This window comes from Phoca vitulina, unplaced genomic scaffold (assembly GCF_004348235.1).
Source record: "Phoca vitulina isolate PV1807 unplaced genomic scaffold, GSC_HSeal_1.0 scaffold8, whole genome shotgun sequence".
Taxonomy (NCBI): domain Eukaryota; kingdom Metazoa; phylum Chordata; class Mammalia; order Carnivora; family Phocidae; genus Phoca; species Phoca vitulina.
In genome coordinates this window covers 25,426,653-25,445,752 of record NW_022589711.1, presented here as the reverse complement: position 1 = coordinate 25,445,752, position 19,100 = coordinate 25,426,653, and the positions used below count along the sequence as shown (strand labels likewise).

At 36.8% G+C, this 19,100-nt stretch overlaps 1 protein-coding gene and 1 pseudogene across 1 annotated transcript in view; both read right to left on the bottom strand.

Annotated features, from left to right (window-relative positions):
* The window catches only part of ADGRG7 (adhesion G protein-coupled receptor G7), a 70,213-nt gene extending 51,891 nt beyond the window's left edge, over positions 1 to 18,322 (bottom strand). Inside the window, exon 1 of the mRNA XM_032406126.1 lies at positions 18,208 to 18,322. Within this exon, the coding sequence (XP_032262017.1) occupies positions 18,208 to 18,322 (115 nt within the window). The remainder of the gene's footprint in view (positions 1 to 18,207) is intronic.
* On the bottom strand, positions 9,701 to 14,610 carry LOC116633609 (annotated as a pseudogene).
* Positions 18,323 to 19,100: the final 778 nt, after the last annotated feature.

Genomic DNA, 19,100 nt, shown 5'->3' with positions numbered 1-19,100 from the left:
AGGTGGCTCAAAGTCTATGTGTAAATTCCCCTCAAATCTGGGGAGAAAAATAAGATAGAAAAAAAAAATAGAGTTTGAGGGGTATGTGAGAAAATATAGAGCAGTCTAATATGTATGCAACTGGAGTCCCAGAAAGAGAGAAGGAATAAGACATATATCAGAAGAAATTATGGTCAAAATTTCTCAAATCTGGTTACAAACTTTAACCTATAGATCCAAGAAGTTCAATAAAACCCAAGCAAAATAAATACAAGGAAAATCACACTTAGACATAATATCATGGTCAAACTGCTAAATCTCAAAGATAAGGAAAAAATCTTGAAAGCAACCAGCTACTAGCCCAGACACTTTTACTGGTGAATTAGGGAAGAAATAATACCAGCCTCATATAAATTCTTTCAGAAAATAGAGAAAGAGAGAAGCTTCTTATATATTACACAAGGCCAGGATAACCCTAATACCAGAATCTGACAAAAACATTGCAAAAACAGAAAAGCACAGACCAATAAACCTCAATTACACAGATGTAAAAATTCTTTAAAAGTAGCGTACCAAATCCAGAAATATATAGAACTGATAATATATCATGACCAAGTGAGATTTACACCAGGAGTGCAAAGTTGGTTTAACAATAGAAAATCAATTAATTTAATTCACCATATGACAGAAAAATGGGGGAAGACCATATGATTATTTCAACAAGTGCAGGGGCCAAAAAGCATCTGACATTTTTTTTTAACTCTCAGCAAATAAGAAATAAAAGGAAACTTCCTCAAGCTAATAAAAATCTTCTATGAAGAACCTACCAATAACGTCATACTTAATAGTGTAATATTGAATGCTTTTCCCCTAAGATTGATAGAAAAAATGTTTAATTTCTGTAACCACTTTTATTCAACATTGTATGGAAGAGGCTAGCTAGTGCTAAAGGCAAAACAAAACAAAAGCATAAAGTTAAGAAAGGAAGAAATAGAATGTTCATTTTTTGTTGCAGATGACATCACCAAAGACTTTGAAAATCTTAATGTCTCAAAAAAAGTGAATTTAGCAAGACTGAATGATACAAAATAGATACGCAAAATGAAATTCATTTCCACATATTAGCAGCAAATAATTTGAAAATCATTTCCATTAAATTAGCAAAAAAATCATAAAATTTTTGGAAATAAATTTAAGAAAATATGTACAAGTGCTCGTTATTAAGAGAAAATTTAAAAGACCTAAATAAGTGGAGATCCATACCACGTATGTATGGAAGGCTCAAAGTTGTTAAGGTATCTATTTTCCCCAAATTGATACAGCCAAAATCCTAAAACAAAAGACCATTTTTTTGTAGAAATTGACAAACTGGCTTAAAATTTTTATGGAAAAATAAAAGACCTAGAAAAGCCCAAACAGAGTTTTAAAAGAAGAGACTTGGCTAGTTCATACCACTAATGTTATGACTTACTATATAGCCAGAGCAGTCAAGCCAGTATGACCTCTGCATAATGACACACAAACACATCAGTGAAGTAGAAGAAAGAGTTTAGAAATCCAGCGGACCCTCGAATAACACAGGTTGTTGTGCACATTCATTTACACACGAATTTTTGTCAATAAATACAGTACATACAGCAAATATATTTCCTTTTCCTAATGATTTTCTTCTTTTTTTTTTTTTTTGGTTTATACATATTATAGTTTTTCATTGTTGCTGTTTTTGTGTTTTTTTAATTTTTATTTAAAGTCCAGTTATGTAACATAAAGTATGATATTAGTTTTCAGGTGTAAAATATATTGATTTAGCACTTCCATACAACACCCGGTGCTCATCACAACAAGTGCCCTCCTTAATCTCCGCTTAAGACTTTTTACTCATATATGGAATTTAAGAAACAAGATGAACAAGGGGCACCTGGGTGGCCCAATGGGTTAAGCATCTGCCTTCGGCTCAGGTCATGATCCCAGGGTCCTGGAATCAAGCCCCACATCAGGCTCCCTGCTCAGCAGGGAGTCTGCTTCTCCTTCTCCTTGTGCCACTCCCTCTGCCACTCCCCCTGCTTGTGCTCTCTTGCTCTCTCTCAAATAAATAAATAAAATCTTTAAAAAAAAAAAAAGAAAGAAACAGGGGCGCTTGGGGGCTCAGTCGTTAAGCGTCTGCCTTCGGCTCAGGTCATGATCCCAGGGTCCTGGGATCGAGCCCCGCATCAGGCTCCCTGCTCCACGGGAAGCCTGTTTCTCCCTCTCCCACTCCCCCTGCTTGTGATCCTGCTCTCACTGTGTCTCTCTCTGTCAAATAAATAAATAAAATCTTTAAAAAAAAAAAAAAAGAAACAAAACAAATGAGAAAAGTGGGGAAAAAAAAGAGAGAAACGCAAACCAAGAAACAGACTTAACTATAAAGAACAAACTGATCTTTTCCTAATGATTTTCTTAAGATTTTCTTTTCTCTAGATTACTTTATGGTAAGAATACAGTATATAATACATATAACACATAAAATATGTGTTAACCTTTGCATTTGTTATTAGTAAGGATTCTGGCCTGCAGTATGCTATTAGTAGTTAAGTTTGGGAGGAGTCAAAAGTTATTCACAGATTTTTAACAGTTCAATGGGTTGGCACCTCCCACCCTCATGTGGTTCAAGGCTTAACTATAGATAGAACATATCTAGTCAGTTGATTTTTAAAAACGCCAAGGCCGGGGCACCTGGCTGACTCAGTAGGTTAAGCGTCTGCCTTCAGCTCAGGTCCTGATCCCAAAGGTCCTGGGATCCAGCCCTGCATCAGCTCCCTGCTCAGCAGGAAGCCTGCTTCTCCTTCTGCCTGCCGCTCCCCCTGCTTGTGCTCTCTCCCTCTCTCTCTCTTTCTCTCTCTGTCAAATAAATAAATAAATAAAAGCTTCAAAAAAACAAACAAACAAACAAAAAAACGCCAAGGCAATTCAATTGGAAAAGAAAGCTAAAGATAAACCTACCTATGACACAGAAATTCTACTTCTAGATAAATATGCAAAATAAATGGAAATACATGTCCACAAAGGGATTCATACAAGAATGCAGGTGTCAGAAACATTGCTATTGTATGTCACTTGGATCCTTCCCTTCAGGTTTGAAGCACTCATTCCTCTAGCTTTTGTGAATGTTGGAAACTGAGAACACTTAGCTGAGTCCTTTTCTAGAATTGCTCTCAACTAAAGAGAATCAGTTCATCCAAGATACTGGTGACATGTGCCATGGCCGGTCAAAGCCAGGGAATAAAGTTTCATCCCTCAGACTCAAGACCTCAAAGAGTATATTTTCTAAAGACAGCTACACTAGACATCCCATCTCTCTTACTCTTATAATATGATGACACTTCTCTACGGCAAGATGGAGTTTATGTTCCCTCTCCTTGACTTGAGTGGACTTTTGTATCTGCCTTGACTAAGAGTGGCAGAAATTATGTGACTTCCAGGCTAGATCACAAAAGATGATTTGTCTTCTACCTAACTCTCACTCAGGATATATGCCTTGGGAGACCTAAACCTACAGGTAACATGTAAGAAATCCGGCTATTCTGAAGCCTCTATGCTAGAGACATCAAGGGGAGAGAGGACTAAGGAGTTTCAGCTGTTCCAAGTTTTTGAGTCTCCTTTGCCCGGACACCACACATGACTGAAGAAAACTTCAAGATGACCCTAGCTCCAGCTACAGTCTGAGGGCAACTTTATGAGAGATCCTAATCCAGAACCACCCAGGCATGGTGCTTCCAAATTCTGGGCCCAGAAAAACCATGAAAGATAATAAACAATTATCATTTAACTCAGTAAGCTTTGGGGTAATTTGTTCTGCAGCAATAGATAACTAATACAGACATCAGCTCTGGAGGGCTATCCCAACTTCAGCTGTCTTGTAGTTCAATTTCTCCTTCTACCCAGTTCTGACTCCTTAACCACCCCCACCACTCCACAAGTATTGAACCCAAGAGCACTTGTTGAAACTTTCATGCAGATAAATCTTCAATTCAGAATTTGTCTTCCAGGGAACCCAATCCTGGCAGTTTTATTCATGTTAGCAAAAAAAGGGGGTGGGGGCACCTTGGTGGCTTAGTCGGTTAAGTGTCCACCTCTTGATTTTGGCTCAGGTTATGATCTCAGGGTCGTGGGATTGAGCCCAACATTGGGCTCTGCACTCAGTGGGGAGTCTGCTTCTCTCCCTCCCTCTCTCTCCCTCTCCCTCTGACATTACCCCCCTCACACACTCTCTCTCTAAAAATAAATAAATCTTTAAAAAAATAGTCCATCAACTGAATAAACAAATTATGTGTATTCACATAATGGATTATTGATTATTTAGCAATAAAAAGCAATAGATACAGCAATATAAATGAATCTGGAAAACATTACATTAACAAAAGTATTCAGACATACGAGAGTAAATACTATATAATATTTTTAATATAAGGTTCAAGAATAGCAAACTAATCTATGGTGATAAAATCAGAACAGTGTTTGCCCAAGGGGGAGGAAGTAGAGGTGGGGAGATTGGCAAAGAACACCTGCAGCTACAGCAAACAGTGAATACAGCCTAACTTTTAGCCAGATAAACATAAAACCTCACACTAAAGTCCTGTACCTCAATTCCTTTTACCTAATACATGATGTCTGACTTTCAACCAAAAAAGTACAAAGCATGCTAAAAGGCAAAAACACAGCCTGAATAGACAAACCAAGCATCAGAACAAACTTAAATATGACAGATATTTTGGAATTATCAGACCAGGAATTTGAAATAATGATGGTTAATATGCTAAGAGCTTTAATGAAAAAAGTAGATAACATGCAAGAACAAGTGAGTAATGTAAGAAAAGAGATGGAAACTCTAAGAAAGAATCAAAAGAAATGCTAGAAACAAAACACACTGTAACAGAAGTGAAGATTGTCTTTGACAGGTTCATCAGTAGACTGGACAGATCCAAGAAAAGAATCGCTGAGCTTGAAAAAATGTCAGCAGAAACTTTCTAAACTAAAAACAAAGACAGAATCAGAGAGGGAGACAAACCATAAGAGATTCTTAATCACAGGAAACAAACTGAGGGTTGCTGGAGGGGAGAAAGGGTGGGGGAATGGGGTAACTGGGTGATGGACATTAAGGAGGGCATGTGATGTAATGAGCATTGGGTATTATATAAGACTGATGAATCACTGAACTCTACATCTGAAACTAATAATACATTATATGTTAACTAATTGAATTTAAATAAATAAAATTTAAAAAATAAAAACAAGGAGAAAAAAAGAATGAAAATTATAACAGAATATCTAAGAACTATGGGACAAAAATTGTAACATACATCTAATGGGAATACCAGAAGGACAGGAAAGGGAAGAAAGAATAGAAGAAATATTTGAAGTTTTGTTTGTTTGTTTGGTTGGTTGGTTTTTTTTTTTTTTCTTTTAAGATTTTATTTAGTTATTTGAGAGAGACTGCGTGAACGTGAGCGAGAGACCACAAGCAGCGGGGAGCAGCAGAGGGAGATGGAAAAGCAGACTCCTTACTGAGCAGGGAGCCCGATGTGGGGCTCAATCTCAGGACCCTGAGATCATGACCTGAGCCAAAAGCAGCCACATACACCCAGGTGCCCCAAAATATTTGAAATTTTAATGTCTGAAAATATTCCAAAATAAATGGCAGACACCAAATCACAGATCTAGGAATCTCAGAGAACACCAACCAGTATAAATGTCAAAACCAAACCAAACCAAATAAAAACTACACTTAGGCACATTTTATTCAAACTTCAGAAAATCAAAGACAAAAAGAGAATTTCAAAAGGGTGATGGGGGAGAAAGCTTATCTGTAGAAAAACAAGTATAAGAATTACATTGGAATTCTCCTCAGAAGCCATGCAAGCAATAAAAGAGTATAGTGAAATATTTAGTGTTGAAAGAAAAAAACACCAATAAAGAATTCTGTATCCAAAGAATTATCTTTTAAAAGTAAATGAGAAATAAAGACACAGAGACAAACAAAAATTGAGAGAGTTTGCAAGAAATTTTAAAATTCTTCAAAGAGAAGGAAATGATATAGGCTAGAAACTTGAATCTACATAAGAAAAGAAGAGCATTAGAGAAGGAATAAATGAAAGTAAAATAAAATCTTTTTCATTCTTAATTGACCTAACAGATAAGTTTATTCAAAATAATAATAGCAATGATGTATGAGGTGATTATAGCTTATGGAAAAATGAAATAAATGACCAAAAAATGTTGTAAGGGAAGAGAAGGAGGAATTGGGAATACTGTGTAATGATGTTCTGGCACTATTCATTAAGCTGTACATTGTTACTAAAAAGTGGACTTAGATTAGCTGGGTCTTTTAAAAAAATTATTTATTTATTTATTTATTTACTGAAAGAGAGAGAGCACGGAAGTGAGGGGAGGGACAGAGGAAGAGAGAGAATCTCAAGCAGACTCCATGCTGAGTGCGGGGCCAGTGCAGGGCTCAACCTCACGACCCTGAGATCATGACCTGAACTGAAATCAAGAGTTGGAAGCCTAACTGACTGAGCCATCCAGGCACTCCAGACTTAGATTAGTTGTAAATGTATATTGCAAACTCTAGGTTAACCACCAAAATGTTTTTTTAAGTATAAATGATACGCTAAGAGAAGAGAGAAAGCAGAATCATATAAAATGCTCAATTAAAACCCGATAAGGCAGAAAAATACAATAGCAATGGAAGAAACAAAGAAAAGAACAATAAAAACACTTACAACTATGGTAGATATTATTCCAATATATCAATAATCACTTTAAATGGCAATTCTGTAACTACACCAATTATAAGACAGATACTATTAAGAGTGGATAAAAAACAAGACCCAACTATATGTTGTCTATATGAAACTCACCTCAAATCAAATTAAAAGTAAAGTGATGGAGAAAGATATACCATGACAACACTAATTAAGGGAAAGTTAAAGAAGCTATATTAACTTCACACAAAGCAGATTTCAGAGCAGCAAAAGTCATTAGAGATAAAGGACGTTTCATAATGATAAATGGACCCATTCTCTAAGAACTAACAATCTTCGATGATTTCTTACATAGATAATAATTTAGTTTAAAATATTTCTAAAAACTCTCTTGAGACTTCTTTAACCCACTTGCCATTTTAATCTCCAAATATTTGGGGGATTTTCCAGCTATCTTTCTGTTATTGATTTCTAGTTTAATTCCATCTTGGTTTAAAAACATACTTTGAATGATTTCTATTCTTTTAAATTTGTTTAGGTATATTTTATGGCCCAGAGTGTAGTTTATCTCAGTGAATACTCCATGGGTGCTTGAGAAGAATGTGTATTCTAACATCATTGGATGAAGTATACTATAAATTATTGTCAAATAGATCTAGTTAGTTGATGGTGTTTTCAGTCAACTTTATCTTTACTGATTTTCTGTTTGCTGGATCTGTCAATTACTAATAAGGGATGTTTAAGTCTCCAACTATCATAGCAGATTTATTTATTTTTCTTGAAGCTCTCTCAGTTTTTGCCTCACTTATTTTGACACTATATTGTTAGGTACACACATATCGAAGATAATGATTATGTCAGAAATCCCAAAGATTCACCAAAAAAACTTCTGGAACTAATAAACAATTATAGCAAGATTTTGAGATAAAAGGTTAATATGCAAAAGTAAATTGGATTTGGATTTTAAAGCACAATACCATTTACATTAGCACCAAAAAAAAAAAGAAATACATGAATATAAATATATCAAAATATGTACAGAATCTATATGAGGAAAACCACAAACTTCTAATAAAAGAAATCAAAGAAATTCTAAATAAGTAGAGAGATATTCCATGCTCATAGATAGGAAAACTTATTATTGCTTAGATTATCAATTTTTCACAGCTTGATTTATAGACTTAATGAAATTCCAATCAAAATCCCAGCAAATTATTTTGAGGATATCAAAAAAAGGGATGATGAGAGAGGGAATTAATGGGAACTCCATACTTTCTGCTTAATTTTACTGTAGCCTGAAACTTCTTGAAAAATAAAATCTATTAGTATGGTGGCGCCTGGGTGGCTCAGTCGTTAAGCGTCTGCCTTCTGCTCAGGTCATGATCCCAGGGTCCTGGCATCGAGCCCCGCATCGGGCTCCCTGCTCCGCGGGAAGCCTGCTTCTCCCTCTCCCTGTGCCTTGCTGCTTGTGTTCCCTCTCTCGCTGTCTCTCTCTGTCAAATAAATAAATAAATAAAATCTTTAATAAATAAATAAATAAATAAAATCTATTAGTATAAAAAAATAAGAAACAGATCTAGACCTCAAAGAGCGAAGTTCTACCAAGAGAGATTTGATCGTAATTGTTATGTGACAAAGTTCTCTGTGTAATCAAGGGAATACCTGAGTCTTTTTAAATTGTAGAATGCTTCAAATATTCAAGATACAGAGGATAAAACATCCCCCACCACCCAAAGCCAGTTTTAAAAGATAGTAGCTTTCTCTCAGATTTGCTTCAGAGTTTTCTAAAAATAATAAAACTTTACAGAAAGAATTGAAACTCTTTGTACTCCTTTCTAGCAACATTCCTTTCTCTCCATACCCAGAGGTAACTCTATATTGAAATTGTCGTTTATCTTTTGCATCTTATTTTATACTATTTTTTTTTTTTTTTTTTTTTGCTGGTAAAATAATTGACTTTTATCTTTAAGGTTGACAAATTCTAGGAGCACCACACTAAAGGGACCTCTTAAAGGAAAAGGAGAGCAGGAGATACTGAATTCTCAGGTGTCAGCAAGTGGAACTACTGACCAACAACTTTCGGTTTATTCTTCTCATGTAACAAGAAGTCCAGAGGTTGGCAGTCCGCGGCTGGGGCAGCAGCTCCTCGAGGCATGCTATCAGGATCCAAGTGCCTTGAGTCTTTCTACGGTACCACCCAGAGAAAGGATCTGCCTTCCTTAGGCCAAAAAATGGCTCCAACACTCCCAGGTTTCATGTCTGTTCTCCTGGATGTAGCAGGATGTAACGAGGACATAGGTTCATGCTTGCCAGATCTGCTTTCTTGTATCAAACACCTGGTAGCTTTATTAAGCAGACTTCTATTTGTATCTCTCTCTTTTATAGTGTTATTAACTACAGTCTCCATGTTATACATTAGATTCTCTCTTCTATCAAGATCTCTTCTATTAGAAGCTCACTTGTACAAGATCCACTTTTATCTCTAAAATTGCCAGAGCTGTTATATGGCTACCTTTAGCAGGAGCTGGGGAAGTATTCTTAAATAGGCACATTATCATCTTCCTCCAAATTGGGCTTCTGCTAATGAAGATGCAATAGGCGATCTGTTTAATGACAAAATCCTCTGTAGCAATTATGTTAAATTTTTAATTTTATTGATCTGGAAAAATGCTCAGAATATAATGTCATGTGAAAAGCAGGACAGAAAACATACACAATATAATCTCAATTTTGTTTAAAAAAAATAATTTACATACATACACACCCCACACGTGGGAGTTTTCAAAATGTTAATAGTAGTTAATATCTATAGAGTTAGCCTCATGTCAAAGGGGTATTGATAGACAAAATTTTTATCATACTAAATTTTTTCTGAATTTTCTATAATGAACTTGTATTATCTTTAAATAGAAGAAAAAAAGTGTCACTTTAAAAAACACCCCATATACTCTTAAGGAAGACCAAGTCCAAAATATTTACACTTATTCAGTTTCATCTTCATTGTCAAAAGAAAGGAGGCAACTGTTTTTGATTTGCTTTTGTGAGTTCTTTTTAAGTGAGTCTTGCTTATTTATTTCATCTTCATTTGCCTTCCTCTTTTTTGAGCTTGCTGTTAAACCTGAATATATTTCATCTGAGGAACGTTTGACTGGTTTTCGATACATGATTCTTCCATCAACTATAGCCGGTTCTTCATCTGCTTCGGCAGCCTTTATTTCTGCTTTAATTTTCGTGACTTCTTCAACTGACGGGTCTCCCTTTTTAAAAACCACCACTTGGGGCTGTTCATCTTCTTTGTCACTGTGATCACCATCTTAATCTGGGAGCTGAGGCTGGATTCTCTTGGTTTCCACGGTAGGCGCTTCCCTGGAGCCGACCCGTTCCTTGAAGCGAGCTGGGAACGCCAGTTCGGCTGGCCGCAGGTACGAAACCTGGTTCCGCTTGCTCGTAGCTGCTCCCAGGAAAAACAGGTTCCCGGGGCCGCCTGGAGATGGTACATTGGCGACCTATTTTATACTATTATTATATGTAAGGTAATCAATACATAGCATTTGCATGCCGTTTTTGTTTTGTTTTGTTTTTTGTTTTGTTACAATTAATTCAACTATTTTAATGGTTATAGTTCTATTTAGGTTTTTTTCCTTCCTTTGGGGGTAAATTTGGTCGTTTATATTTTTTTAGAAAATTGTCACCTGGCCAAAGTTTTTATATTAGCCAGGATAAGGTTTTCTATGGTATGTGTTATGATTTTATTACGTTTTTATAATCACTGCTTTATTATATATTTTAATAGGTAATACATTCACAGGTTGGAAAATAAAAACATGGAGCTGGCATTCCCACTTGACTTTTGCTTAAATCTTGTCTGTTATCCTACTTGTGTTGTGACCCTTTATTTTTGTACGTATTTCTTAATTATGCCTTTTTGTCTTGACAAATCTCGCCAGATATTTATCTATTTAAATTCATCTTTTCAGAAAACTAGCTTTTGGTTTCTTTTCCTTTTTTTTTAAGATTTTACTTATTTGTCAGAGAGAGAAAAAGAGCACAAGCAGGGGGAGAGTCAGAGGGAGAGGGAGAAGCAGACTCCCCACTGAGGGGGGAGCCAGATGCAGGGCTCGATCCCAGGACCCTGGGACCATGACCTGAGCTGAAGGTAAACACTTAACCAGCTGAGCCAACTAGGCGTCCCTAGTCTGCTCCTGTTTTGTTTTGTTTTTAATTTCCGTTCCATTGCTTTGTTCTTTTCATTACTGCCAAACAGCCATCCTTAGAATTGACTTTCTTTTATATTTATTTATTTATTTATTTTTAAAGATTTTATTTGTTTATTTGACAGAGAGACACAGCGACAGAGGGAACATGAGCAGGGGGAGAGGGAGAGGGAGAAGCAGGCTTCCTGCCAAGCAGGGAGCCTGATGTGGGGCTCGATCCCAGGACCCTGGGATCATGATCTGAGCTGCAGGCAGAGGCTTAATAACTGAGCCACCCAGGCGCCCCATTTTTTATATTTATTTTTTTAATTTCTTTTATCTCCAGGTCCAGCTCAATGACAAATGCATAGATGGTACTCAACAAATGTTTGCTGACCGGCCTCTTTGGCATTTGCATTTTGGTTGAGGATATCAAGCCAAAGCTGAGCTACCATTCCTCTGTCATAATCACAATTTTAACACCTTTTGCTCTGCAGTTCAAGACCCTGTCCTAAATTACCCACAAAATATAATAAAGGTAGTATTGGTATTTTTAAACCTCCATATTTTAAGTAAAGAAAATCAGACCCAGAAAGATTAAGTGCTTTGTTTCTTTCATTTAACTAGTTTTTAAACCTATGGACTCATAAAAATGACATTAGCTATTCATTAGCCCAACATCCCCATTCTACATAAAGAGTACCTCCTATATAAAGAGTAACTTGTTCCAGATTAGTAATTAATTGATAGCTGAGTGGAGTTAACTCAGATCTCTTGGTTACTAATCAAGTTCTCCTGCCCTCTCCTAACAGTGCTGCCTTTACCACAGGGAAAACAGGGAGGGTAAGCATCAGCTTCAAGTTACTTGAGGATTAATATACTGGAATATGTTTAATAGTAGTAGTTTTCTTTTATAACACCAGTATAAGGGGCACCTGGGTGGCTTAGTCGGTTAAGCATCTGCTTTCGGCTTGGGTCATGATCCCAGGGTCCTGGGATCGAGCCCCACATCAGGCTCCCTGCTCCACGGGAAGCCTGCTTCTCCCTCTCCTTCTGCCCCAGCCCGCTTGTGATCTCTCTCTCTCTCTCTCTCTCTGTGTCAAATAAATAAATAAATAAAATCTTTAAAAAAAAATAACACCAGTATATTTCCCTACATTTTCTTAAATTATAATAAGTAATATTTCCAGAAATATTAGCCCTATTTTCAATATCTTTACCACACAACATGGATAATTAAATGCAAAGCATATGTAAAACACTTCATGCTGCCTGAGAAACTAGCATAAAATATTAAAACTTCCAAATGGAAAACATGAATTTCATTTCCTCTCCTAAACTAGGCAAAATTAGAATCTGTTTTGAAAAGTCTAGTTTAATTAAGTGCAGGAATAAAAATATCTTTCCTTAGTCAAAGAAATTCCATCAGAAGCCTCTAGTGTCTGGCTCCAATTCTTATGGTTTTAACATCTTGGCATCTGTCATTTGTCTCAGACCAGGAATTTGAAATATTTGGATGAGGATGAAGATTCCTTTTAAATGAGAAAAGTTTATTCCATTGTGAAAAGAAACCCTAAAAAATTTAAACAAATAAAATACATAAGGTATAGTTTTTCCTTAAGGTAAAAGTTATTCAAAAAGAACTACCAGGTTGCATGTTTCAATAAACTGGTTGCATATTTTAATAAAATTTTCCCTGATGGTGTAGCATAGTACAAATATTTTTTTTAAATGCAGGAAGATATAGCAACTCTTAGAACGGTTTCTGTTTCTGTTTTATTTATTTTTTTTAAAGATTTATTTATTTATTTGACAGAGAGAGACACAGTGAGAGAGGGAACACAAGCAGGGGGAGTGGGAGAGGGAGGAGCAGGCTTCCCGCCCAGCAGGGAGCCCGACAAAGAACTCAATCCCAGGACCCTGGGACCATGACCTGAGCCGAAGGCAGCCGCTTAACGACTGAGCCACCCAGGTGCCCCTCTGTTTCTGTTTTAAACTAATCTGTTGAGGGGCCCCTGGGTGGATCACTCGGTGGAGCGTCTGACTCTTGGTTTTGGCTCAGGTCAGGTCGGCTTAGGTCATGATCTCAGGGTGGAGAGATCCAGCCCCACATCAGACTCCACACTGGGTGTGCTAAAAGGGGAGTCTGCTTCCCCTCTCCCTTTCTCTCTCCCTCTCTCTCTCTCAAATAAAAATAAATAAATCTTAAAAAATTTTTTTAAATAAATTAATCAGTTGAACTTAATGATTATATCTATAGTAGACCTTCAGTTTGAAAAGCTGAATTTCAATCCGAAGGTCCAATCTAGGTCAATGGCATCTATTCAAGGTATAATTCAGGGAGTGGAGAAAACTATGCACTAAACTATCTAAAAATTCATAAGTTAAAAATAGGATTTAACATTTGTTGAATGCTTATAGTGTCCTAGATATCATCTTAAACCTGTAAGTGTATTAAAACTCATTTAATCATTTAATGACAGCTCTGTAAGGTAGGTATATTATTACTCCCATAAGAGGAAAACTGAGGCACAGAAATGTTGAATAACTTGCTCAAGTTTACTCAGTTAGTCAGTGGTGACATTGGCATTTCAATAAGGCAGTCAGGCTCCAGGACTTTTTCTTTTTTTCTACTCATGTACTTTCCCCCACCCCCTTATTCTCATGTGCACACTCCTAACCACCATATTTTATACTCAACGTTCTTCAGTAACATATGTTATCAAAAGATAATAGTGGTTGTATTCAGAATTTTAAGTAAAACTAATACCTGGAAATCAAGGAAAAATCCACTAAGCCAAGGTTCTAGCTTCTTAATTTAAGAAACTGACTTTGAAAATGGGATCAGCAATTTAAACATCACTGATGTTAAAATAATTCATGCACCCTCAGCCAATTACATAACAAAATTTATTCCTCCCAAACAAATCTCTTGCCTTTCATAATAATTGTTTTCTTGATTTAGAGAGTGGGTACATGAGGAAGTAAGAAGGGAGACTGGTAAAGGAGCAGAATAGAGATTAAGACTAAATAACACTATAGCTATCTAAAAACCCAACGTTTTCCATCTGGACCTTTTTTTGAACCCCCAAATGCAACCTGTCCTCCAGGAGCAGTCCCATGAATTTGATTTATTATCAAGTTTGCCTCTTGAGGAAGTACTGTAATTGAGTAAAATGAAAGTCAAGCATCGTGTACAAATTATTTTCTGAGAATCAATAAACTCTCATTGACCTTTCCCCACAATCCACATTTCTTACTGTGCAAGAATTTCAATTCTATGAAGCCTGACCTCGGGGTTTGGGAATATTGCAACCTACTAAAGTCTCTTGCTGGCCAGAGGCATCAGTGAATCCTATGACAGGAAATGAAGGTCAGAGCACCTAGAGATGGGTGGGAAAGGCACTCAGGATGGTAGAGAGGAGGAATTTTATAATCTAGAAGATTCAAGAAGGTTCAATAAGGCATTATCATCGATGCTAATATGTTATAAGGTTAAGATATTCTCCCTAAGAGTTCAGGAAAACATCCCCTACTATTATGATTGTGGACATCTGTCTATGTTTACATCAGGCCTAGCTCAAGTTGGAAAATGTCAAGGGAAAGATGCACAATAAAACTTAATTATATTTCATTTTACTTTCATCAAATGTGATTGGACCAAAAAGCCACGCTGCTTCTTGTATTACAAGATTCATTGCTACTGGGAGCACAAATCCAAGAGAGATAGAACACCTTATTGTTGTTCACTCTGAAAACACATTCGATAGGGTGCATATTATTTGATAAAATTCCTAATGTGAAAAGGTTAGAGGTCTGACAAAACTTTGATTTGCTCCAACATGAAAGCACTTAAGATTGCTGATCACACAGCCAAACAAAAGAGGCCATACACAACTGGAGAGATCTTAATGAAGCCAAAGTTCTGGAAATGGTTGGAGTGTTGCATGGCTTGGAGCAGAGGAAGAAAACTAAAATGGTGTCTGCTTAACTGCTGAAAATAAATACATAATATCATTTATCTTAATATTTTGAGGCAAATTACAAAGAATTGGTACCTATATTCTCTTACCTCCAAATACAACTATTTGACAACTTTTAGTCCAGTTTCTGGTTTTCATGTGATTCTTTCATTTGCTCATCTGCTATGTTGGCAAGCATATTCCAAGTACTCTTCTAGGTGCAGGGAATGCAGATGAATAAGTTAGTTCCCTGCTTTCTTGGGGCTCTCATTCTTGGAATGGGGAGACAGCAATAAGTGAGAGATTATCAGATGATAAAAGCCATGAGCAAAATACACGTGAAAGAGAGCAAATAGAATGATAACCTTAGACTGAGTGGACAGAAAAGGTCTAAATCATCAAAGAGACAGCCATGTGAAACTCTGGATAAAGAGTGTTCCAGTAAACTGACATCATCATAAGAGATCTCCAAGTCTTGAGCTCCTTTTGGAAATTGCAAGAGTCATCAATAGTTTTGAAAAATTTCTTTACCAAACAAAACTTCAAAAGCATAGGATATCTTATTCCTGAAAGCCTAGATGGAGGAAATGTTACACCTAACAGTGTATCTCACTGTGATGCTTTGGTGGAAAAAAAAGTATTATTATTATTTAGTGTTTTCATCAGTGGCATAAATATGCCAAAGACTATTCTAGCAATTCTGAAAGAAGTCGTGTGTACTTCCATGAAATGCCATCAACTTCATCTGGACTAGGGCTTTAAACCATGATCTTTTACAAGAGGGCTTATTAAGCAGTAGGAGCAGAATGAAAAGTTTTCTATACAACACAGATCACTGGCATTCTAGAGGCCATGCCTTGAAGCACTTGTTTGATATTTAAACCAATGATTCACTGAAAAAAAATGAATAATTATACTTAGAATAATTAGAGATAAGCTCATTCGTGGCTTGTTTGATGGCCAGTAGATATTGGGGCTTATGTGAATGTGAGAAATCTTTTCATTAAAGGCAGTCACCAGGAGGAAAGCTGCTAGAACATGAGCAGTTTTCCAGGCAATGCACTCTGAATGTAATCTCTTTAGCTGTTCTAGACTAGAAGTTTAACAGCAGACAATCACATAACTTTGCGAAACTGAAGGAAGTACTTTGGCAAGACCTAGAAGAATGTGGCAAAGCTATAGCAGTTACTCCAAAAGTCTGTAAATACCATTTGAAGACTCAGAAAACCTTAAAAGTGAACATACTAATCTACACTCTATAAGCAGCATTAATAATGTAGATCTCAATTAATTAATAATTGTAGATCTCACAAACAACGTGACTTACCAAAGTGCCTAACCTTGCCTAGCAAAACATTCTACTGGTTACTGCTTATCTTTGTGAATTAGGGATTTGGGGCATAGTTGCCTCAAAAAAAAAAAAGAGAGGAATTAATTGATTGAGTTAACCTTGTCTTCCTTCTAGAAGGCAGAATATGTGGGAGTGAAGAGAAAGAAACTAAAATCAGAATAATCTAGATTTAAATCCAGACCCAGCACTCTCTAGCTAAGTAAGCTTGGCAACATTTTCTGAGCCTGAGTTTCCCCATCAGTATCATGGATATAATAATAACTGCCTCAAAGGTAGTCGTTTGGATTAAATGAGATAAGCATAAATCATAAACTTGTCAAATCATTTGTACACCTGAAGCTAATGTAATAATATAACATTGTATGTCAACTGCATTCAATTAAAACATTTTTTTAAGAAAAATTCAGAGCAAGGACACATTTGTCTCTTATTTTTGAGGAGCTGGTATGCTTTTACTGTTGAACAAGGGTTTTTTGTTGCCTATTATGCTTCATTTGGGGTCTTAGCCCTCAGGAAGTTCCGGGATATGTCTCAGGGATTATGTTTTGTATTTATTTTTAGCAACTCCCTGTTTTCTTCCTTATAATGTTTTATACTTTGGTCCTTATTTTAATGGTTCTATTGTACCTGTGTCCTTTTAACTCACCACAAGTTTCCCTTTCAAAGTAGATGTCATACAATGGAAAGAAGGAAAAGAGGGAGGGAGGAAGGAAAGAACGATACCTTAAAAGTACACTCTTTAAATAAAGTCTTATAAATTTAGAAGCCTTAATAGGGTGAAACCTATAGTTCATAATTTTTCTAACTTTAAACAAAACTTAAACCAACAAATAAATAAACAAAACAAATAAAAACACATTTTTCTCAAGTTTAAATTCTATTGTTTTTGTTCTGGCAAATTTTCTCACGCTAATTATCCAAATCCTGTTAGTACCATGTTTTCTAGATAATGTTCTGAGGGGTGGGGGGGGAGGGGAGGGCGATCAGACCCCTTCTCAGCTACCACTCCATCAACAGCTAATATATTTGATTTCTTTTGTCCCCAACAGTGGATCTTTGCAGCCATGCATTGTGCTTCTGCTGGTTCCCCAAACCTTCTATCCTCCTCAGTTAACTATTTTCTCAGAGGGCAGATCACCCCTCCTTCTGCTCTTTTGACGGGTTTTATTTACACTTATTTACTCAGTTTTATTAGAATCTTTCTCTGTTACAAAAGGGAATACTCAGTACATCCAGCTTTGAATCCCTTTATGGAGAACCTCTGGCAGCCCAAGGGAACCAGCGCTGGGGTTATAGAAAGTCTTTGTCATGAGTTTTTGGGGGGGTTTCCTCTAACATCATCGTTTTACACACCATTGCTCCCCCTCCCACCTTCCAGTGTCGGCTTTAGCACACAGCAGTTTACTAACAAACATTTGCTGAACAACCAGAAAAATCATTTTCTAGGTAACCTTCATTTTTGAGTAGTTAACACTTGGAAAGTGAGAACTTTGTGCACAAACCATAAGATTTTATTTACAATCCTAGTGAGAACATCCCTAGACTTTCTTCTTGAGATGAAATGCCATTCTGCACATGTTTGATTATGTGCGTATGTATGTGTGTGTGTCCATACTTATTTATCTTTCGTGGATTTAGCTAAACAGACCCGAACATGTGTTAGTAATGATTTTAATTAAGCTGTTATCCAGTCAGGAGTTAAAAAGAGCAAGAAGAGGCTAATCAAACTAGGTAATTCATCACCATGCCCACTCACACTCACATTCATATTCATGTGTGTGAACCATATGTTAGCCATTGACTGGCCCTTGCTTGTTGCATTTCACACATGACACCTTGGTGGGCAACCTCAGCCCAGACATGGCTATTTGCAGTATGGTATGTTAGGTGTCAGGGACAGAGGCTCAATACCTTCTCCTGATTTGAGTTAAATGTAGAAAGTTAAAGATAAACATAACATAGTTAACCATAAACAATATTACCTCTCTGGATCTGAAGCACAGTCATCCAGATGCCCAGTCCCAAAACGAGGGTCGTCAGCAGTCCGCACACAATGGCCGTCAGCACCCTGAGGTCACACGCACGGCAGGAAGCCATGGAGAAGCCAAGCCACAAATCCACTCCTGGCTGAAAAACAACTGGGGTCTTTCTTCTTGAGCCAAGAAGCTTAATCAGAAACTATTCTAAAAAATAAAAATAATTCCCCCTTTCAGTGATCTATCAGGCAGAAGTCCTCATTTTTTAGGACTTTTTAGGTTAATTGGCAGGATGCAGTTTGAATCATCTAATGAAAAGTACGTGCTCTCACTGCAATTTCCTCATCCTTCACTGAATGAGAGCATGAAGAAGAGGTTGGAATTATGGGAAGAGAAGATAACTGAGGGTCATAAAGAAGAAAGGGAGGGAATAGTTAACAGGGTCAAAGTATAAATGTCCAGATAAGCAAGAAGGTGGGGAAGGGAGCAAAAAAATAAAAAAGAAACCAAGTCATCTTCTTACACTTTGGTTTTAGGGGGATCTAGCTGAGGTAGACTAACAGGTGCTTCAGGCACACGGACTCCCTCTTGTCAACAAGGGGGAGTGACACACACACACAATTCTAGTCCTTGCACTTTTTTAAAGGAGCCCACATATTGAAAGCTGCAGTGGGTGAGTGGCTTTATTAGCATGGGGTGAGTTTTGCAAACCACAAAATCCCAGTACTACAACCCACTTGTTATGTGCTGAATTGCGTCTCCCTAAAAATTCCTATGTTGAAGTTCTAACCCCCAGTACCTCAGAATGTGACCTTATTTGGAGACAGGGTCATCACAGAGGTAAGCAAGCTTAAATGAGATCATTGGAGCAGGCTCTAAACCAGTAAAACTGGTATCCT